This window comes from Micropterus dolomieu, linkage group LG10 (genome assembly GCF_021292245.1).
Source record: "Micropterus dolomieu isolate WLL.071019.BEF.003 ecotype Adirondacks linkage group LG10, ASM2129224v1, whole genome shotgun sequence".
In the NCBI taxonomy this organism is placed as follows: domain Eukaryota; kingdom Metazoa; phylum Chordata; class Actinopteri; order Centrarchiformes; family Centrarchidae; genus Micropterus; species Micropterus dolomieu.
Window position 1 is genome coordinate 1,098,195 of NC_060159.1, and position 23,318 is coordinate 1,121,512.

Sequence of the window (23,318 nt, forward strand, 5' to 3'; positions counted from 1 at the left end):
AATCCTGTCCTGCCCAGCCTGGTATGCAGTATGATGAACTGTATACCATGTTGTGCCTGAGGAGTTTTAGTTTAGTCCTTTGTTGTCTTTATTCTTTATTTAATTATGTCTGTGTATATATTTGTCACCAGGCCAGACAGGAGGGCAGAAATGGGGGCAGGGGGCACAAACATCACACAAACACCACAGAGAAAGGACATCAACTGCAAGAGAATGTGGGTGGGTTTGCGGGACAAGCCCTAGGGCAGGCCCAGGGGAGCCCAGGGGAGCCCAGTCCCCCCCAGCACGCCCAGTCCCCCCCAGCACGCACACCCACTCCAGACCCACAGGCCCCCCACACACCCCAAAAGCAGCTTAGCACAGCCCTGACCTGAAGCCCCCCAGTGGAAGTGTATAAGCAAATGGTGGGGATGGGGGCAATGAATGATAATGAATAAAAGCCTTGTAGTGAAATAATAGTATTTATAAATAATTATTTTATTGAGAAAAGCCAGATATATTGTTTGTTGAGATACTTTTTTTATTAAAAAAGCACAACATCACACAGTAGACACACTACAAGTAAGTTGGACATGTACAGTACACTTCCCTTTTTCCCTCAGACCTATGCATGCTCTTTTTTCTTGAGTAACTTTTTAAAAGCCAGCTTAAAATCGTCATTGAAGCTGGTGTACAGCAGGGGGTTAATGAGAGAGTTAATATAACCCAACCAAGTGAGGAAGTCCGTGAGCAACTGAGAAGGCTGTAACACTTGCAGACCCACTAGGAGCTCCTTTAAAAAGAAAGGCAGCCAGCAGATGATGAAGGCCCCGAGGATGAGGCCGAGGATTTGTGCTGCTTTCCTCTCACGTGAGGTACATATCTGGTTCTTCTCAACCTGCCCATCCATGTGTGTCTCAAAGGATGGGATTTGGATAGTGGTGTTGAGTTTGTCAGTAGCCAGTGTGGGATCTGAGTCGGACAAGTCTGACACACAAAATGTGCGGGAGACACGCCAATGGTCTACAGAGTTCTGACTAACCATGCTGCGGGTGCTGAGGTGCCGAGAAGAACCGCGCTTCTGGTAAAGAGTTTTGGCGGCGTTGTAAATCCTGTAGTATAAGATAAGAATGATGATCATAGGAATGTAAAATGCCCCTAAAGTAGAGTATATTGTGTATCCTGGGTGGCCATGCTCTATGACACACTGTTGGAGGCTGCCACTGCTGGGCCTCTGCCTCCAGAATAAGGGTGGCATGGATATGAAAACTGAAATGATCCAGACTATTCCCACCATGACAGCGACACGTCGGGCCGACCTCTTGCGAGCATACTCGATAGCTTTGGTGATGGCCCAGTACCGGTCCAGAGCGATCACACACAGGTGCAGGATGGAGCAGGTGCAGCATGTCATGTCCATGCTCAGCCAGATTTCACATATCACCTGACCCAAGGACCATGTCTCCATGGTGATGTGGAGGATGCTGATGGGCATCACAAGGAGTGCCACCAGGAAGTCAGTGACGGCCAGAGAGCAGATGAGGTAGTTGGCGGGTAGGTGGAGCTTCTTGGTGGTGCAGATGGCGACAATGACAGCGCCGTTGATGAGCGCAGTGGACAGGGTGAGGAGGCCGAGGATAACAACCACCAGCGCCATCCTGTCTGTGAATGGGACCGCCTGCAGGCTGCTGGCAGGTGGGCCGGTGCAGTTTGTGAAGTTGGGACCCAAAGTGCTCCCCCCTGGGTAGCTTTCCATATCCATCCCTGAGGCCACAGGTTGGCCCCTCCCTCTCTGGAATCACTCCCACGGAGACAGTACTCTCTCAGGGGTCAAAGGTCAGTCTGAAACAACAAAACAGGCAAACAGTACATTAGAGGCAGCCAAAGTACACCTTTGGTGCTCTGTACCAGGTGCAGGGTGCTTCCTGCCTCCCATACAATGCATGCTGGGATACCTTTCAAACAAGTATGACCCTGAACCTGTTGGTGAAAAGAATGGAAATATATAGTACTTTTATCTTATGTTTATCTGTATGGCTGGTCTGTTGGTTAGTCCAGTGGATTCTATCCATTTTTTTTTTAAGTTCCATGAATATTTATGGTCCCAGGGAGGTGAGCCACAATATTTTGGTAATGTTTTTCCTTTGCACCATGAATATAAAATAGAGTTGTTGAATGCAGAGAGGTGAAGTTAATATGATCAATAGGTGCACAAGGGGAGGCTGAACCAGGCAGCCACTCTGGATAGCAATGTGTTTCAAGCTAATGCTGATGTGTCTCCAGAGAAAAAGCAGGTCACATGATAATTACAGCTTAATTGGTTAAAAAACAAAACAAAAACTAAAGCAATAGTGGAGTACCTAAACTACTGAAAATGGGATTTAGCCTGAATGAGACATTTTCATGTAGTTGCATTTAATGTACACCAATGACCCATAATGTATTTTACATTATGACCACTTACTTACTGTCATAATGTAAAATGCACAGTCCTGACCTGTTGGGGCATGGACTCCACTTTGTACGCGCTGTGTGTTCTGACACCGTGATACCAGACCCAGCGTTAAACTTTTTAGCAATTTGACCAACAGCAGCCAGCCTTTGCTCCCCACGTGCATCAATGAGCCTTGGTGGCCAATGACACTGTCACGGTTCACAGCTTTTTGTTCCTTGGACCACTTTTGACCACTGCATACCGTTTTGGAGATGCTCTGACCCAGTGTTCTAGCCATCACAGTTTGGGCCTTGTCCAAGTCATTTAAAACATCACATTGCCCATTTTTCTTGCTTCTAACACATCAACTATGAGAATACAATGTTCACTTGCTGTCCAAAATATCTCACCCACTGACAGATGCCATGGTAACAAGATAATCAGTGTTATTCACTTGTCATTGGTCATACTGTTATGGTGGATCTGTGTATTTGACACAATGAAAGAGGACCTCATGTCACAAACCTGCAAATTGAAACATACTTCTACCGCTGGAAGTGAACCGTTGACATTGCAATCACATGGAATGCACCTTAACCATTCAGCTATTAAGACATGCCATGTTTTATTGTAACCATACATGTATTTGATAACAGGTAATATAGATGTACATGTCCTCTATGTACTATATATATACAGATGATTATGTGTTCCTGTCGTTACCAATAATATAATAGGATTATGTGTTAATTCCTACCAATAATGTAAGCTACTACTTTTGTCAAAAATTGTGTGCATTGATTTTCTGGTGAACTCATCCTCCTTTTTTATTGTCAACATTAACTTCTGTATCAGGAGCACTTCCTTTGTTTTTCAGACCCTAGCAGCACTTTCCCAATCCTGTTTATACAAGAATATAAGGATTTAGTTATTTACTCTGCAACAGATTTTCAGCTGGCAAAGTTTTGTTATTATTATCAAGCTCCCACCTTTACAAACACAACCCACAGCATGCTGATGTAAGGCTTGTGGAGCCTTCAGCTGCTCCTGAAACACACTGAGGGGAGAAGCTTAATGGCTTAATAAGGTGAACTGGGTGTGTTGGAGCAGCTAAGTGGTGGGAGTCGCTGACTACAGTGGCTTAGTTGGAGCTGTCACTGTGGACTTGGAGGACTGCTGCTCCTGTGCAACATCTCAACACTCGGCAGCTAAACCAGTAATCACAGAGCCCGCCTATCTGTCTGTGAATGGGGCATGCTCCCCAGGGAAAACACAGCAGACTAATTTAGACACAGATACCGGAAATTAACTCTGAGTTACACCATTTTAATCTTAAATCTCAGGGTACCACTTTCTAATAAGTCACCATTTATAATAATATAATACTCTTTATTCATAGAGCACTTTTCAAAACAATGTTACAAAGTGCTTTCACAAGAGCAAGGTTGTGAAAAATCTCTCTTGTGACCGTGTCTATTCTCAGTAAGCTGGCTCTGTAGTGTCCATAGAGTTGTGACATACAGAATAAGATGTAATTCCTTTTGGAAGATCTTAAAGATGAAAACTAATGTTTATTTATTTGTTATATTTGGTTTGTGTTGGTTCATGTTTTTATTAGACAGTTTGACGTACAGTTGCTATGTGGACTTGTGGCTCTTTACTGCATTAAAAATAAATGAAGATATAAATGAAACCAAACAGAGGCAGTGTGATGTATATAAGATTTAGTTTTTTAGTAAATATACAGTTAAAGTATCTGTTGACTGCATCTCACAATAAACAGCTGAGAGCTCAGAAAAAGCTGTTTTTGTCCTTCCAAAAGAACCTGTTAGTGGACTTTTGAGTAGACATTATTTCACACAAAGCAGATAGACCTTTGTGTTGAAGTATCACCACCAGAACCCAGCTGAGCTGGTGAATAGCACGACTGCTGCTGTTCCAATTACAAATTGAGTGCACTTTGTCATCTTGTTCTCTGGAGTTCAAACTCCCAAAGATGTAACTCCGACCTCGGTGAACTCTGTACAGAGCGAGTCATTTAGTCTTAGGTTTCTCTGGTGCGCACAACAAACACATTACAAATAAGTGATGGGTGGTTCCTTTGAGTTGATTCATGTAAAAGTATCGAACCTTTTGGGTTTTGATACTTTTTGCAAAATGCACTTTCTCCATGACATAAGTATTCCTTAATAAAGATAAAATATTAATTTGAATGCATTGCTTCAGCATTCTGCTTGTATGCAGGTAGAATATGTAAGCTCAATACCACATTACATAAATGCCACTGTAGTTATGCGTCAGTTGCAAATGAGTCGTCTCAATGAGCCTTTTGAACAGAGCAAAGATATTTTTTTTATTAAGTCGTCAAACCTATTTCATTGAAATATATTCTATGGATCTATGTAGAGATGTGTGATTATTTATTAATCATAAAATTTCATTAGTACGGTGTTTGTTATTCTTGACATACACTTTTTAACCATCGAATATTTCAATGTATTGCAGATGAAGAATTTTGCATATTTCTTGCAACGAATAAGAATGCATCTTTGGCTGTGACCAGCAGAAATCAAACTAAATGAAGCCGTTTTGGAGCTGAAAGAGCCGGCTCTCAAATGAAATGAGCCATGAGATCCGGCTCCCTTCAAAGTGCCATAATCCCCATCACTATGTCCCTGACCCTCAGCCTGTCATTCTTTGAACCGGCCAGTAGCAGATGTCTCAGTTACCGCCGCAGCATTGTACTGCTGCTGCATTCATGTGGTGTTGGAATAATCTGAAAAATAACTTCCAGGGCATATACACTCACTGGCCACTTTATTAGGTACACCTGTTCAATTGATTGTTAACACAAATAGCTAATCAGCCAATCACTTGGCAGCAACTCAGTGCATTTAGGCATGTAGACGAGGTCAAGACAACTTGCTGAAGTTCAAACCGAGCATCAGAATGAGGAAGAAAGTGGATTTAAGTGACTATGAACGTGGCATGGTTTACAGAGAAAAAGTCAGATAAAGACAAAATATCCAGTGAGCTGCAGTTATGTGGACGAAAATGCCTTGTTGGTCAGAGGTCAGAGGAGAATGAGCAGACTGGTTCGAGATGACAGAAAGGCAACAGTAACTCAAATAACCACTCGTTACAACCAAGTTATGCAGAATAAAATCTCTGAACGCACAACACGTCCAACCTTGAAGCAGATGGGCTACAGCAGCAGAAGACCACACCGGGGGCCACTCCTGTCAGCTGAGAACAGGAAACTGTGGCTACAGTTCACACAGGCACTGGACAACAGAAGAGTGGAAAAACGTTGCCTGGTCTGATGAGTCATTTTCAGCTGAAACATTCAGATGGTAGGGTCAGAATTTGGTGTAAACAACATGAAAGCATGGATCCATCCTGCTTGTATCCTATTGAACTAGAATAACTTGCATTGAACTTAACTGGTTTCCAGCCCAGGATTGTATCAGTGACTGCATTTCTCAGAAACCCCCGACAAAATGCAGGTGAAGTCCCCTGCAAATGTTTCAGCAACCCGGGCATTGACTGCAGGTCTTTGGCACAACCTCTTGTCAAACAGGTTGAAATGACTTGCAGCTTGCACCTAAACCACGCAATAACCTAACTTACAAACAATTAAATGTTACTGAATATGAATTCATACCCTAAGTGTTGAGTAGCTTTTATATGCACCTGAAAGTTTGCAAAATAGGTGATACAAAGTTACTAGAATTGTTGTCTACTGTGCTTATTTTGCATCTTAAGAGAACTCCGTCAACTAGAGCAGCATAAAAAGCCCATGGTCACGCTGAAGACTTCTTTATAATTGCATTATTTTTATCATCATTAAGTTATATATTAATGTTGAACTTTAGACGACTTGTATGCGTTCATATGCACCTTTCAGAGTTATAAAAAGGTGGCATTTAGTTTGTGTGATGTGTAATAAGTTGTCTCAATCCTGTCCTGAGTGCTGTGTTTTTGGGTTTTTGATTCTGAGGGTTTGGTTTTGTATCTGCATGTTAGTCCTGTTATCTGTTCCGTTTAGTTCTCTGAGTTTATTCATTTATGAGTTGGGTATCTGTTATATAGTCTGTGGTCTTGTATCCAGTCTTCATGGTCTGTGTTGTTCTGTTATCTTGTCTCCCTTAGCCGCCCTGTCTTATTAGTTAGAATCCCTTTCGCTGTGTTAGTTTAGACTTAGTTTTTAGTTTGCTTGCTACCTTTAGTGTGTTATTGTTTATCTGGTTATTATCTGTCAGCTGGTGTTTTGGTATTTTCCTGATTTCAGTCCTGCTCCAGTCTCATGTATTAGTTTCTGTACCATCATGCTTGAGTTCTGTCTGTTTGCTAGGTGTCTATTTATGTTCTCTGCCAGTTTCATTAATTATGAATCTGTGTTGTAATAATCTGATGTTGTTCATTCTGCTCTAGTCTCTGTGTAGCCTTTATTATTCATCCACATCTTACTTAGTATCTGTCTTGTCTCGTATCTTAGTTCTTAGTCCTGTACCTTTACTTCATGTCAGTGTTTACTCCTGGTCTGTGTACTTCTGTGTTGTTTTGCCCATGTCTGCTCTGAGCTCTGTTTTACCTTAGCTTCTGTCTGTGTTCCTTGTTGGTGTTAGTTTATTTGTGATCTGTCTGCTTGCATTAATTTATTTATATTATCCTGATGGTTAATGTTGAGTAACTTGTGTTTTGTCTTTTCCCCCCTCAGTAATCTGCCTGCCTGCTAGTCTCTCTGTTTTCCCTGCTGTATTCCTCTGCCTGCTTGTCGGGTTCTGTGTTTTGAGTTCCAGTTGGATTCTTGTCTTGTGTCCTTGTTTTTTTGTACCCTGTATGTCTGTTTATATGTATTCATATTTCTGTTGGTATTTGTCTGTGGGCTTGTTGGTAGTTCTGTTAGTTTGGGCCTGTTTGGTATGTCTGTGTTCCTGTCTGTTCATCACCCTGCCTGTCTGTGTCTGTCTGCTGTCATTATTAGTATCACCTGTTTGTGCTCCCGCCCTCCTCGTTAGCCAGTGTTTAAATGTTTGTTGCTTCTGTTCAGCTGTTGCTGGTTCGTTGTATGTTCATCCACTGCTGTGTGTCTTGCTTGCCTGCCTCTGCAACCTTGTTTGTTGGATTATCCTTTTGTTCTGTCTTCCCAGGATCATTTGGTTTGGACTGTGTTTGCTGCTCTGTGGACAACCTTAGTTTGGACTCTGCTGTAAATTTAGTTCCTTTTGAGTTTAATAAATTCTAAGACTGTATCTGTCCCGCCTGCTTGTCCTGCGTTTGGGTCCTATACCTGTTCCCCACCTGCACACAAGACAAAGTGTGACGTAAGTGCATGCTTTTTTTAGCTAGTTAGCTAACTAACGTTAAGCCAGCATGGCCAAGGTAACGCTATACGCTACCCCTTCACACAGATGACTCACGAATCCTAATGTATAAATTTGTGTGACTCCTAAAGAAAGACTTGGTTTCCTTTCAATTCCAGGCTGCCAACCAGAGCAGGAATAATGCAGCAGGAATGAAGACTGTTGGACTTTCTATGAGATGGTCTTTAATTACTTCATGACGTCACATCTGTTCAATTTTCATTTTGTAACTTATCCCTTTATATCTGTCAGCCCCTCACAATATCTAGGATTAGACGTTGTTTCAACATTGAAATGTCTGCTGGGTCTTTGAACATTGAGCTTTCGGTTTGTTTTTCCATTAACAGTGTTTTTCTCCAACTCCATTGGATTTTATCTTGAGACAATAGAGACATGAAATGGTAGCTGACAGCTCTGCTATCATATCAGGAAGGCTGAGTGCACCAGTAGACAAACTGAGGCATGGACCCAAAAGGCAGAGCACTAGGCAGACCACTCAACATATGACACAATGCAACAAAAACTAAACACAACTGAGGGCAACATACTGGGACACACCACACACAAGCAGGCAGGATAATTAGCCACAGGTGATACGCATAAGCAATCAAGTCAAGCAGGAAACAAAGCTAGACAAACACCCAACATCAATGATTACAAAATAAAATGGGAAGTAAAGCTACCGACAATACACAATAATATAAGTAACTAAATAAAACAGAACAAGGAAGCAACGACCAACTAACAAAACCTAAACAAGAACACAAAGGCAGTGGGTAAAACAGAAATGGACATTTAACAAAACAAACGCCACACTCAAATCCAAGATTGTGACAATTCATGGAATATCAAATATTTTTTCATTGGGTTTTTCAGGCAACAGGGGATGAGTACTGAGAAATGTTTTCGGGTGTATACTAAAACAGAAAAATATTGCTAAGGTGTGTATATTATATACTGTGTATTAAATTTTAAAGTAAAGCCCATGCTTGTATGTAAGCAGTCAATGTAAGCCCAACAGATGTTACAGAAATGTGATTTGAAAGCACTGATTAGTCATTCATCCTGGGCCAACGTCCCACGAGAGAAAGCTTCATTTGGTCTGTTCAGTAACTTTAGCTGCCAGGCTGCTTGGAATTGATTAGAATCAATCGATTGCTTCTCATTCACTCATCATAGGCAGCTTGAGCAGTATCCTAGTCTCCAGGCCCAGATGACATCATCAAGGCTATTTTCTACAACTTTAAAAGCTCTTCCAGAGATACACAAATGATACTTTGTGCCCCTTCTACTTGACAGTCAAGGTGGTTATCTTTCAAAATGGCTGCATTTTTGTCTTCAAAACTGGAAACTAAGTTTTAATAAAAAAAAAAAAAGGGACATACGTAGCTGGTCATTGCAACCCAGTTGATTTTCATGTCAATGATGTAATGTTTTCCTCACTTTCAGTAATGGTGATTCATTAGTAAGTAACTTTATTTATATAGCTCCTTCCAAGAGCAAACCGTCATAAAGTGCTTCACAAAAGAAATAAGGCAGCTGACATAAATACAGACAAGGACTTTTAAGGACATGGTACAGACAGATTAAAACACCATCAAATAGAAATAAGTTACGATAATGTCATGCTCTTGGGTTTTTGTGTGCTATTTTTCTGTTATTTTGATTATGTCCATTCCTTTTTTACTCTTTGCCTCTGTTTTTGTTTAGGTTTGGTTAGTTGATCATTGCCTCCTTGTTCTCTGTATTTGGTTTCACATGTCCTTGTGTACTGTCGCTAGCTTTACTTCCTATTTTATTTTGTAGTGATCAGTTTGATGGGTGTGGGTTTTTTTGGGGTTTTTTTGTGTCTAGCTTTGTTTCCTGTCTGTTTGATTGATTTATGTGTCTCACCTGTGTTAATTGTCCTGCCTGCTTGTGTATATATTATTATTATATAGTCCTTGTGGTGTCATCGTCTTATGCTGAGTGTTCCTGCCTGTTCTTTGCTTCATGGCTTATTCCTCGACTAACAGGCTTTTCTGCATTTAGGATTTGTTCCCTGTTTGGATTACTCTGTGTTTCTTGGATTGCCCCTTTTGTTTGGACGCTCACCTTGTGTTCACGTAAGCTTGTTTAGCTTGTTTGAAATAAATCTTTAATTGCACTGCAACCTCCTCCTCAGTGTCTGCCACTCTTCTGTTACTGCACTCAGCCATTCCTGATAATAAGAATAAAAGAAAATTATACACAGGTATACACAAATGGGTATTGAGGTGCTTTTTAAAGGTTTCCACAGAGCTTAAGTTCAAAGGGAGAGAATTTCAAAGTTTAGGAGTCTCAACCTCAAGATACATTTGAGCATCTCTGCCAAGTCATGGCTGGTTTTGGTGGAACTAGGACGACGACTACTACTACATATTATACACAGATCCTTTAAATGAAAAGCACGTTAAAAGGAGAATTATTCAACTTTTTGTTTTAAAAACTGAACGAATAGATTTTCATTGTGCCAAATTAAAATCAAATCACAACACAGAAAACAGAGTGAAGTGATGTAATATATTTCATATTCCTTAAACTTTTATATTTAAAAAAAAAAAATGGGACAAGCATTCTCAGTGTCGAAATTAAAATCCAACCACAACTAAGGCTGCGTTCAGACTGCAGGCCAAAATGACCCAAATCAGATTCTTTTTTTTTTTTGCCCATATGTAACTCAGATCTGATCTTTTTATGACAGTGTGAACAGGCCTAGTCACATGAAATCTGGTCTTTTCCAGTTTGGATTTGGGCCACTTCCATATGTGGTCCAAATCCGATACAGATCGGATCATTTTAAATGCGACCTCAGGTTGGAATTGATGTGACTTTGACGTCACTCTAGAGCAGCTGTTGTCACAGTTCTGCTGCTCCACAAAAAGCCATTTAAACAAGTGGCTCTTTCTTCTCTACCTCGCTATCATCTGCTCACATTCATTTTCTTTCCCCTGAAAATGGGGAGATGCGCGGTCCAGCATCAGAAAATGTGCTTTCTCATCCCTCTCCTCTCTTTTGTCGCTTTCTGCAGGTGTTTCTGGCTTCTGAGATGTGCAGTCTGGATCTCTGGTTGTGGGCTTTCTGCTGCCCCCGTGTTCCTGCTGGACACCCACTGCTACCATTGTTATTACTTGTCCTATTATTAATATGACTATAATTATCAGTACCATTATTTATTTCTGTCTGAACCACTCACTTTTACTGCCCTCTCTCTCTCCCTCACCACCAACCAGTCAGATGACACTTTTCTTATGGTGACCAAATTTAGTAAGTAGATGACAGCGCAAACATTTACCTCATTAAATATGTGATGTCTGATATAAAGTATGTAAGCCATCTCGAGCCCTGGGCCTCACTGATGCTCTTGTGGCTGAAAAGGAGCAAATCCCAGCAGTCAGGTTCTAACACGTGGTGGAAAGACATCAGAAGAGTAGAGGCTGTTATAGCAGCAGATTAATGCCCATGTTCAACTACTGTCTAAGGGTGTAATGGTCAGGTGTCAACATACTGCTGAACGTAGACCTTCTATGCTGCTTAAGGTTTTGCTAACACTGACCCTTTATTCACCGTTCACCTCAGGTTGTGCGTGTGACTGAATACAATGTGAACAAGCTAGTATAATGAGACTCTGTTGTGATTTTATTCTGAACCAGTGACAAGTAGATGAGGTGATTCAGCCACATGGTGGAGGTAGAGAAATACAAAGCCAGGGAAAAGTCTGTATGTGTGAATATTAATGCTGCATTGTTGATTAGAAGAATGGATCCTCATTTTAATAATCACTCCTGCTTATTATGCTTATTACCTGATTTTGAGGCCCTGTCTTGAAGAAATCTTCATTATTTGAGTTTTGCGATTAACATAATCCTCAGTTTTTTAATCAAATTATGTGCCAGGTAGTGTTTCAGCATTGGATTAACAGGGAGCTCATTTTTGTTTAGGTATTCCCTAGCTGGTCAATCTGGTTGTGATTACACATGGACTTCAGGTTTGCTTCATACCCATACACAATTTCTGACATCCCTCCAATGAGCAACAATTGTATTGGAAAGCAAACTGACCTGCCTTAGTAACAGAACCTCAGCTGGCAAGATTGAACAACTTCAACTTGGACCAAATCATCCAACTATTACTAACATGTAAAAGGGGAATCTTTAATAGCAAACTTAAGGAACAGCTGGGTGGTCAACATTGTAGCTAATTTGTATGAAACATATAAAACAGATTTTGCTTCATCTCAAATAAAGGTTAAATAAATCAAATAAAACAATGGCTTCTACTGGTATGTGGATTACACCCTCACCATAAAGCACTGCATCAGCATCAAGAGCTTCAACCAACACATCAGTAACATCGACCCACACATCAAAGATGATGAAAATGATATGTGAACAGGAAGTGGAAAGTGCTGCTCCTTAACACATTAGCTAATGTTTAGGCTGACAAGGGTATGAGACCACTGTGTACAGGAGCCACGTTGCCCAACATCACTGGTGAGGACTCTCCTACAGAGAGCATTTCATCAGTGAGGAGGGGGATAGAAAGAGGGAGGTGTAGCAGGTCTGGTAAAAGGAGTGAATTGTGAGAATCCTGCCCTGACACTGTTAACTCAACAGGGACCCCCAGAAGCATCCCAGCGGGTCTCCCTTACATGGCCAGCTGGTCAGAACCACAGTTTAGCCAGAGTCCTCAGGCCACTGGGAGTCAGCACTTACCACAAAACAGGTCAAAGGTCATCAACCAGGAGTCAGTGGACGACCAGAGAAAGATCAAGGAGGACATTCACTACCATCACCAGCAGAGACCATTTCTGATAGAGACATTCAATATCCTCTGCCCCCTAATACAACCACCTGAATTCTATACTTATGGTCATAGTACCTGCAGTAAAGTCTCCTTTTGTCTGCTGATGAAGACCATATTATGTGGCTGTAAGTTGACATCACATTATCAGACTTCCCACAGCTCCATCTGGAGACACAAATACACAATACATTTACATTTATTCATTTAGCTGATGCTTTTATCCAAAGCTACTTACAATTACAATACATATTATGGTATACATGTCAGAGGTCACACGCCTCTGGAGCAACTAGGGGAAAGTGTCTTTCTCAGGGACACAATGGTGGATGTCTTACAGTGGGAATCGAATCGAAAAGGCAAGCATCTTATCTATGCGAGTTTAAATATGGGTTGGCATTAGCTCAGTCCAGCATGGATAACGTGCCCTTGAGCAAGGCACAGAACCCCTCACTGCTCGGGGAGCCATCCTATGAATGGAAGGAATGTCTGCACCTCCTAATTTGACCATGTTTTGCGGGTTTCCATAACAATAATAAAGTAATAAATATAGAGAGTGATGTCCTAAACTATTTGAAAAATGACGGTTTTGTTCAGGACACCCCATCTGGAGAGCGCAATGATGATGCAGTGAATAGTGACACTTCTCTCTGACCAATCAGTAGTCTGCAGTGTTTTCATGTCACCTTTTGGGATTGCCTCAACTCACTTGGAACCTCAACGGAGATGACACCAAAAAACCTACCAGGTACCAGGTACCAGGGACCAGAATTGCATAATGGAAAATCAAAAAAAGGCGAGTAGAGTGGAGGCGAGTTGAGTTGGTACCATCCAGTGGAAAAGGGACTATTGAGTGAGAATGTGTAATGTAAATAAATGGCATATAAATCCCCCAATATAGTCCAGAGTCTAGACAATGGTGGTGGTGGAGAAGATGTTGGGGATCTGTATGAGAAGAGGGGAAGGCTTCTCCTCTGCTGAACTGGACCTGGATCTGAGGCTTCATTTCTAAACGCTGCGTATGCACAAAAGAAGACGTACCCCACTATCTCAGCAAACTTTGGGATTTTCTAAAAAAACTAATTTCACGGGAGAATGTGCGGTCTTCCAAGGTAACGCTGAGCTATGCAGACGCACATAAACAGGAGAAATGAGACTCAGCTTGCAGAAGGATAAAACGGTTTGATATGTATACTGTTGTGTAAAATAAATTGAAATATTAGTAGTGTTATATAAAACTTAATATAATTTAAAAACGGTTGGAAATGTACTTTTTATATGAAGAAAACTATATTGCATTGCATGTTTTCTTATTGTTCAAATAAACCTTTCTCAAACATTTTCATTTGTTCATTTGTCTTTTCAGAACGTTTTTAACAAATGCTTTCAAAATCAGCCATTTCAAAATATGGTGGGGGCATGTCCCCAGCGTCCCCAGTGTAAATGACACCTATGGCTTAATTGATGTAACAGGGAAAGGTAAGACAGGTCTAACTTAGAGTCATTAGCTGACCCTACAAGTGTTCACTGACCTTCCAGCTCTAGTCATTTCTCACATGTAACTGTCCTTGTTAGGGAGACAACCGTTAGACTGATAAGGTCGAGACAGTTCTCTGGGAATCTTACAAGGTTGAGTCTTACAAGAATGTTTACAAAATTTACTAGCTCCAAAGATTACAATATAACTCATGGATAGTAATTGATTCCAATATGACGTAGCAATGGAGTCTAAACATCAGTTAGATTAGTTGTTCTAGGTTAAGGCCAGCTAAAGATGAGCTAAGAGGAAAAGATACAAGAACTAGGGGGGAAACATAAAAGGGACCAAAATATGTTATCCTTCAACCTGGCTCACAATCTTTCATTAACAAATATTACATGAGTTTGCAAAACAGAACAGCTGTTCTTAAATGAATAAACAAATACTTTGAGTGATATTCCCTGAAATGTGCAATAAAAAGAAATAAAGTTCATTTCAAATGTCAGATGAGCAAATACGAGTGCACAGTTTTATATACCGTTATCACATGTACATTGCCTTATCCCCAGGAAATTGAGCCAAACGCTGCTTCAATTTCACGCTGGGTAAAAATATTTTATTAGCTTTTCTGTCAGAATTTGCCATCCTTATCTTCATGCAGTCAGTGCGTATTAATATTAATGAGGAGTGTTTCACTGACTAATTTTTAGGCAACTAAGGGTGGGACAAGGAGCTTGCTCACCTGCGAGTTGATTGTAATCAATAAAGGATAATCAACGTAGGACATGTTATACATCAGAATATTTTTGTGTTTCGTATATTTCTTCCTGTGTTTTGTTCTTCTCCACCTTTAGAAGTAATTCCTACACAGAGTTTTGTAAAGTATCCCCATGGTGTGCAGAAGGAGATTGGGTGGAGCACTAGTGAGCACTTCTCCTTTGCCGAGTTAATCCAACTTTCTGAGCAGTCCTGTTCATAGTTTCACTGTCAGTGTTGTACGAGTAGTGTACTTCTGACAAGAAAACATTTATAAAAGGAAGTAGGCCTAACATGCTCCAATACTGCACACAAGGCCCTACTTTTGGTCCACTGATGTTTATGATGTTCATGATAATCCTTAGCTGTGTATTCAGCTATGACAATATGACCATTAGTCAGTTGAGTTGTGACAGAGAGAGACTGAATGCATCTGTTCACACTTATTTCAATAGTAGGTAGCTTATTATAATGTCCATTGGTATCAATCTTAATGTTATGATATACCACCACTGGCCCCCGCTGCGGCAGGCGTCCCTTACTTTTCTGTATTGAAGGTGGCAACCCTAGCTGTGTGTGCAGAACCAGATATTCAGTTATAAAAAGCTACGTCAACAATACATTCATTGTGAATTGTCCCCATAAATAATTTCACATACATTTAAACATTTCTCATTTGGTTTGATACATCAAAGTCCCAAAAAATTTGAACAGAAAACACTAAATTTAGGAGAAACATAACAACTTAATTAAACTCCTACTAGCTCTGTAAAATCACACTAAACACTACATTTGAAATACTAGCATGCTGAAAGCAAATAAATGTGTCACTTCATCAACAAATCAACACCAATACTCTGGCAAATGTAATACAACACACCAGAATTACTTTAGAAATAATAAACTTTAACACTCAACTCAACTCTCTGTGATTTATGTAGTTTGCTGATGAACAGAAAGTGTTACTTGTTGCTAAATAAACTACTGACCACAGCTAACTAGCTGCTGTTATATAATTAGCTCAGTTGACCTAGTGGTCATAGTTGACTCAGCCTGGACTGGGAGCTCGGAGCACCAGGGGAGTGTATTGTGTTTAATGTTACACCTGTCACATCTGGAGGTTTTCAGGCCAGGATAACATCAGCGAGCGGTGCTGGATTGGGCACCAGAGGAGGTCAACAAAACCGCTCTCAGCAGCCTCCCAGTGAACGGGACCGAACACAGAGACCAACAGGGAATATAGTACCGAGGTGATTTACAGAGTTTCTTGATGAACAGATACAGTTACTTTTTGTTAAACCGCTTATTTTATCTGTCTGTATCTGTGGCTAGTTAATTTGGTTAGCCGTGCTACTAGCTGTCCTGTTAGCTGAGTCAGCCCCAGGGTGCCAAGAGCCAAACCAAAAAGGTTGGTCCTTCCCGTCACATCTCCTTTCCATAGCCGCTTCCGTCCCATCTCTCCATTACCACATCAAACTAGACGCCACATGCAAATGGAGGTTAAACGTGGTTACATTTCCTTTCACCCTGGAACGGCATTTCCTTCTTCCACGACAACCACGTCACCAAGCCAGAAGACATCCAGCTCTTCACAGACGTTGCCCCTTCTGTCGGCTTCGGCGGCTACTACGGCGGTAGTTGGTTTGCAGCGGACTGGCCACCTGAATTTTCAGCCCTCTCTCCTTCCCCTACCATCTACGACATGTACTCAGTCTTATCGCAGCCATTCTTTGGGGGTCTAAATGGTCCAAGAAAACTATTGCAATATACTCAGACATAGTACGATGGTAGACATTAACAGAGGATAGTCCCATTGCCCAGTCATAATGCAATTCATGCAGAGGCTCACCTTGGTTTTCAGCACATCACCAATTCATCATCCGAGCCTCCCATATTCCAGGCCACAAAAACACTATCGGTGACTCTCTTTCTCGCTCAGATTGGGTTATCTGACACCATACAGAGTCCTAGAATCCATGTTCCTACTGGCATTTTTGGCTTCTCGGGCTGCTCAGAGTTAATCACCTCCAGCCTCCTTCTTACCTCAGTCCGTACAAACCAATACGTCCACGTGGACTCGAGAATAGCCAGCCAGCCCCAAGATCCTCTGTTCGTCGCAGAGACAGGGAAGTAGCCACACTCTTCTGGTTTCACCAACACCTCCGCCAAATTCTATCCAAATCCAGCATATCCCCCAAAGTCTACTTTGGGCATCCGTTCCGCATCGGAGCTGCCTCCACCGTCTCCAGGCAGGAAATCCCAGACAACATAATCAGTTCCTTGGCCACTGGTCCTCACCAGCATATCTCACTTACATTCGCAACGACCTAAACAATATCAGAAATGCTCACGCACACCTTTCCATCTGAAGTTCTTTTGGGGGTTTCCGCATGTCCGCGGACTAAGAGACGGCTCGACGTCTCGACTTCACCGGTTCCCGTACACCTTCTCACCAGCAGACACCGGTCTGCTCTTCACTCACGCATCCATCAGCGCAGATCCGACTCCTACCCCTCATCCCTCGACCCTCTCCCCCATCCCTACATCCCTCCGCCCACCCTCTGGGCACTCGATCCATTCTTGTCGTACAATCTATCTCAGCTCCATTACAAGCAATAAACCATTTTAAATCTACTATGTTCGTAGTCGTGGTCTTTGTTAGTGAACCTATTATGTCAGTAGTGGGGGAACAAGAGCCCTCCAATGAATGCGTGGTTATGCCCATACATTTATAGTTTTATTGAAAATAATTATATGTATAGATATAATGTAACGTTTTACAGATAAAAACTAACTTATTTATCATGTTCTCATTTTCAGCTCAAAGGCAAGATATTCAGTAAGCATTAATATGCATCATTGGATTGACCTTGATCAAGGCTAGTAACTCTTCTTTTAGCAAAGCAGTTGGGAAGAAACACTATGAAGGTCAGATTCTCATATTCAGTGACAGTGTTTGAGGTGAAACAGATTTATAGCACTGGATCACAGGATTTCCCACCAATACCTCCTACTCCAATAGATGTACCATCCCACTCCAGCCCAGAGATTCTGAAGTACCTACCAGCAACAATGCTTCCTGTTGAAAATTTGTCTAATTACCTGCAGGATAGCTCTTGGGTGGTTTAAACAACAAAATGCTGTTACATTTACATTTATTCATTTGGAAGATGTTTTTGTCTCAAAAGCAACATGCAAATGAGATAACGTCCAAGCCAGAGTAGAGCTAGAAGAAGCCTTTTAGAATAGGTGCCAGAACACTCAGTCCCATGCTCTGTCTGACAGAAGTGCCACAAGGCTGCATGTGCATGAAGTATCACACACATGCATAGAAAATTACTTTTTTGAGAGAGAAATACAGATAGAGAAGGATTGTGAGATAAAGATAAAGAGCATATTAGATAAGTATGTATTCTCAGAAGAGGTATGTTGGGCCTCACAGTCTGGTAGAACAAAAGACTGGGCCTGTTGGAATCTCCAAAGCCTGACCCTGGCCTACAAGGCTGCCATGTGGCTTGACTACACAAAGGAGGTCAGAGGACAATGGAAAGCCCAAATGGCCCTGTCAGTTAAATCACACCTACCTGTGAACTCTTAACTTTTAAAACCAAACCAAAGGTTTGTATCGGCTAAAGCTTTCAGGGGGCGGAGTAATCCCAGGAAGTACAGCCATTTTGTCAACAGAGGTATAAAACCAAACACCTCCGAACCCTCATTGCCATTCCAGGTTCCTCAGGGGACTGTAAGGAGGTAAACAAACTTTCTGCAACTGCACCAGCAGCACAGGAGGTACTTTCTTTCAGCGCTGAACTTTGTTTGTTCCTGAATACAGACTTCACTCGCTGGACGAGCAACTGTTTTCTTATTTTTTCTACCTCTCTTATTTTTCTTTGTGTTACCAAAACAATTTTGGGATCCCTAAAGAAACTGTTATACACAAGATAACATTTCGTGCCTGCAGAAGAAGACGGATAAACTCCGTGCTTAACTGAGAGAAGATCACCTCTGTGTTATACCTTCTCAACCAACGTCGACTTCACTGATTACTGTTGCTGCAGCCAAAGAATCAGCTGTGCCGTGGAACCTACCGGCATCGTCAGAACCGAGCCGAGAGAAACTCTGCCGGATTTCCCAAAAGGACTGACGCATCTACTCGCTATCAAAGCAACACGTAAGAGGCTTTAGTATGTCTGGGCAGCAGATAGTTCTATAACCCTGTTATTGTAACTTACTTATTCAAGCTTCATGTGGTGAATTTCTTGTAAGAAACTCCAAGGGATATTTAAAGACTGCGTGTCTTGTTTAAATGCTGTGTGTTTGTGTCCGGTACCACCCGCTGGGCCGTGACTGCTTTGTTCCTATTACTGTGTGGAAACACATCAGTATTTTTATCAAGTCAGTGAACACGGTTGCGCAAGTTCACTACCGTACCTCTCATTGATAAAGTTGTAGCTGAGTGTTTTCAACAGTAATTAGGATTTTTGGTGTTTGTTTCTGTTGTCTGAGAACAGATACAATTGCACATTCTATCTAATCCAAAGCCAGCAACCACTGCTGAATGAATCAGTCACTGCTGGTGGCTGTAAGATAGTTTGTGGTATATTGTATGTATATAGCTTTGCTCTGTGCCTTTCTCTCCTCCTTCTGCTTACTAACCCCACATGCACACACCACGTGATCACTGAAGCTAACCAGACCTGTGACCCACAGTAGGCTAGCATCAGAGTGCGTCCCCATTGTTTTAGTTCAGGGGAGAGTGATTTTCTGCCATCTTGATCTTGAAATCACATGGTTTGAACCACTGTCTTGATTCCAAAATTAGCTGGCCTCTAGCACAACTGGATCTGGCACCACCCACGTGGTCAGATCCACCCCCCTCTCTTAGTGTCTCCCCCTCTCTTAGTGTCTCCCCCTCTCTTAGTGTCTCTCACACGCGCGCACACACACACACACTAAACACACACGCACTTGCTGGATTGTTGTATGTTTTTGTATGATTTGTTTATTGACTTTATTTCATTTTTGCTTAGAATAGTTAATTGTGATTTACTTGCTAAAGTTGTTGATCATTGATCTGTGCTTGAGTTGAATAAATCCTATTATAATTTTAAGAAGTCGTTGTGATTATTTGTGTATAATGTTGTAGTAAGAGTTGGCTACCACGGCCAATGTACGGACTCACCCTTCTCTGATTGCCATCTATAGGGGGACAAACCCTATTTTAGACTGATCATACTTGGCTCATATTTGGTTATTGGTCCCTGATTCCAGGGTGGTGCCCCATATTTATTAATTATAATTAATAATTTTAAATATGAATAATTTATTAATATTTCTAGAATATCTTTGATATTCAGCTAATAACCAAACCTGACCCTATGTTGACGAAACCCCCAACAGGAAGGTATGCAAAATCTGAAGACATAGAGAGATTCTGCTGACTGAATCGTTCAATCATTCATTTGCAGATCTCATTGAACAAGAAGACTCATAAACCTGAACAGGCGAGTATAAGTGACTTCAACCTAATGCAAGCAGCAGTGAAGAACCAGGGACCTTGACTGGGAATATTGTCAGATTGCAGAAAGAGCACTGAGTAATGTCTAAACCCAACGGACACATCTTCTGTAAGGAAGGTAGAGTTGCAAGCCTCGCAGTGGCAAGGTGTAAGGAGTGAATAAGATTTGCCTCGGGATGCTGACGGCTCAGGATATTGTTGGGTTGTCTAGTTTGACAAATGATGTGGGGAGATAGTAAAGGGACAGTACCCAAGCTGCTAGAGGGTAGGTGGTTCATATTTTTAAAAAGGGGAACAGTGGGTGTGCTCTCATTATCTAGTTATCATACTGCTGGAAATGTCTGGAAAAGCTTCTGCCATGGTGCTGAAAGAAAGCTCTGGCCATCAAATCTTAGATTCATAAGGACCAATGGATCTCTCTTGCAAAGATCCTGGAGGGTTCACGATGTTTGCCCATGACCACTCCATGTGTTTTGTGGACTTGGAGAAGAGTCATTGTGGACTTGAGAGCGCAATTAATACAAGCCATCTGATCCTTGTATAACAAGTAGTTCTTGGCAGGAAGTCAAGCATGTTCTTGATGGGTGTTTGGGATTTGCCAGGGTGTGCCTTGTCTTGATTCTGTTGGAGATTTTCAGGAACAGATTCTCTGTGCAGCTTGGTAGTGGAGAGTGTATGGTCTGATGGCATTTGGATTGCACCTGCACCAACAAGTCTGAAGGCATGGCACACTGCTCTCTCTGGGGTTGAGAGAGAGTTGCTACCCCAAGTGAAGGAGTTCAAGTCTTCCCCCCCCCCAACACCGGAACACACATGCTGCAGCACATGCTTTTTTGTGAGCATGTGAAACAGTTGCTGCATAATCAGTTTTGGTCGAAGAGAGGTAAAAAAAGATATCCCGATGCGGCATCAAACACACAAACTTCAAGGTGAGAGTCTATGCCTTACCGACTGAGCTCACCAAACACTGTAACAATAATAATATGTAATATTATGTTTTATATTCTCACCCACCATCTAATGGTTGAAAAAATTTCTCTGATGCAAAACTTATTTGTATTCAACGTAGTGATGTCTGTCTACACTGCCTGAATTCTACAAGAAGAAAAAGAAGAACAATGTAGTGATGACGTGCTCTGTAGGAGCAAGCTGCTTCACTCTGGCAAGAAAACTTTAAACTGGCATTAATTTGCTCATTATGTACAAGTTAGCAGCACAGGACACCCTCAAAGCCATGGAAAATGTTCCAGCTTCTGTTTCAGTCCACCAACATCAACACAGAAAGTTTAAATTAACCAGTAAGAGCTAGCTCCAAGTTCAGTTTACACAGATTCAAATCAACCAGTTCACAGATCTAAGTTCACAGTCCAAAAAATTAACTAGTTCACATTTGTTCACGGTAGAGGAACTTTGAGGTTCAAAGTGAGATTCAAGACATTTCACATGGATTTTTATGATCCACACAGGATGATTACCAATGTTTTTGTGGACTCCCTGATCTGTCTTGTGGATTGACACTGATGTTCTGCAGAGAGCAGTTTACAGAAATAGCTCCTTGTCACTTCAATCACTCCTCAGATAAATCACAGCAGACAAACCACTAATGAGCACTGACACTGTTAATAAACCATATCTTGAGGTTCATTTATATAAATTAAGATATTTAATCAGTTTAACACAAATCTCCGTATCACAAGATATTTGCACATACTTTATTTCTACAAGAAGGGACAATATTAAGAACACTTCAATAAGCAAAATGTTGAGATAACCCCCAATATCCCTTTAATCTTACAAAATGTCCACAGTTCTGCAAACAAAAATTTGCTGCTGGAGTAAAAAGTAACCATCTCTACAGGAGACGTAACAGCAAATGTCTGTAATTCAGGTACTGATAAGACACTGGCTTTTACAACAATGGTAAATTCAGAGCGATACTTGAAGTACTTAAGCCCTTAATCATTCGCAGAGCAGCCAGTCATGCTTGGGGAGCCTACCAGCGAGTACCATTACTCAGCTGTCATTTCAGCTGAAAAATGGATGACCTTTCCAGAGTGGAGATTGCAGAGGTAATTTTTCATCATCATAAAACTGCCTATATTCTGGCATGTCTGGAATTTAAACATCGGGGCACCGTTCAGCCCATATGCAGACAGTTTTTCCTGACCTTGATACGGTCAAATTCTATCTTTGACATTCAGTAATGACTTTCACATTTTTGATTTTCACATCACTCTGCTGTAACGTGACCATGCCAAACACATTACTAGGAGAGAGGAGCAATAAATGCAGAGCAAGATAGCAAAATGAGAAGATTAAGTTAGAAAGGGTACTGTCACTATGGCAGCATGATGAGATGTTGAAATGACAGGCAAGAGAAAGTGGATTGATAGATTCAGACATGCGAAAGGACAGAGATGTATTACAGAGACTCCATCTTTATCAATAAAAAGTAAGCTCAAGGCACAATGGATCACAAGGGGAAACAACTCTGCTCAATATAAAAAACAGGTGAGACACGACATGACAAAGAGGGCTATTAACAAAAGCCGCAAAGTGCTTCTGTAGTAGTGCTGTTATATTTATATTATTCATCCCTGAATAATATACATCCTAGATAACACACTTGGACATCGGTAATGTTACTATAAGTGCCCATGCGTCGGTTTCTGTCTAGCTTTATGGCTAGCTCACCACCCAAGTTTCAAGCAACATTATGATGCTGCTGGTGGAGAGCCGTGCCGGTGTCAAGCCTGGGCCGGGCAAGCGGGCAGCAGCCTCTATGGACGTCATGTTAGCTAATGTCAGAGGCTAAGAGACCAAACAGGAGGGAGGAAACTAAGAAGTGAAAAAGAGAGTGACGGCTTGATGCCATGATAATTTATTAAAGATTATTCCATACTACAATCCATTAATGATCTATTAAATATTAACTCTCCAGACTGAAAATGATGTAATTTTTCA

At 41.4% G+C, this 23,318-nt stretch overlaps 1 protein-coding gene and 1 long non-coding RNA gene across 2 annotated transcripts; one reads left to right on the forward strand and one right to left on the reverse strand.

Moving 5' to 3' along the window:
* Positions 1–580: 580 nt before the first annotated feature.
* LOC123977280 (5-hydroxytryptamine receptor 1E) lies at positions 581–9,974 on the reverse strand. The gene is made up of 2 exons (XM_046059857.1): positions 9,874–9,974; positions 581–1,821 (listed from the first exon to the last, which is right to left on the reverse strand). Exon 2 carries the CDS (start codon positions 1,739–1,741, stop codon positions 605–607), a length of 1,137 nt encoding a protein of 378 aa, XP_045915813.1. The 5' UTR covers positions 1,742–1,821; positions 9,874–9,974; the 3' UTR covers positions 581–604.
* Positions 7,467–12,034, forward strand: LOC123977281. Its single transcript, XR_006826620.1, has 3 exons — positions 7,467–7,740; positions 7,899–9,884; positions 10,829–12,034. It is a non-coding gene; the product is annotated as an uncharacterized LOC123977281 (long non-coding RNA).
* The last annotated feature ends 11,284 nt before the right edge of the window (positions 12,035–23,318 follow it).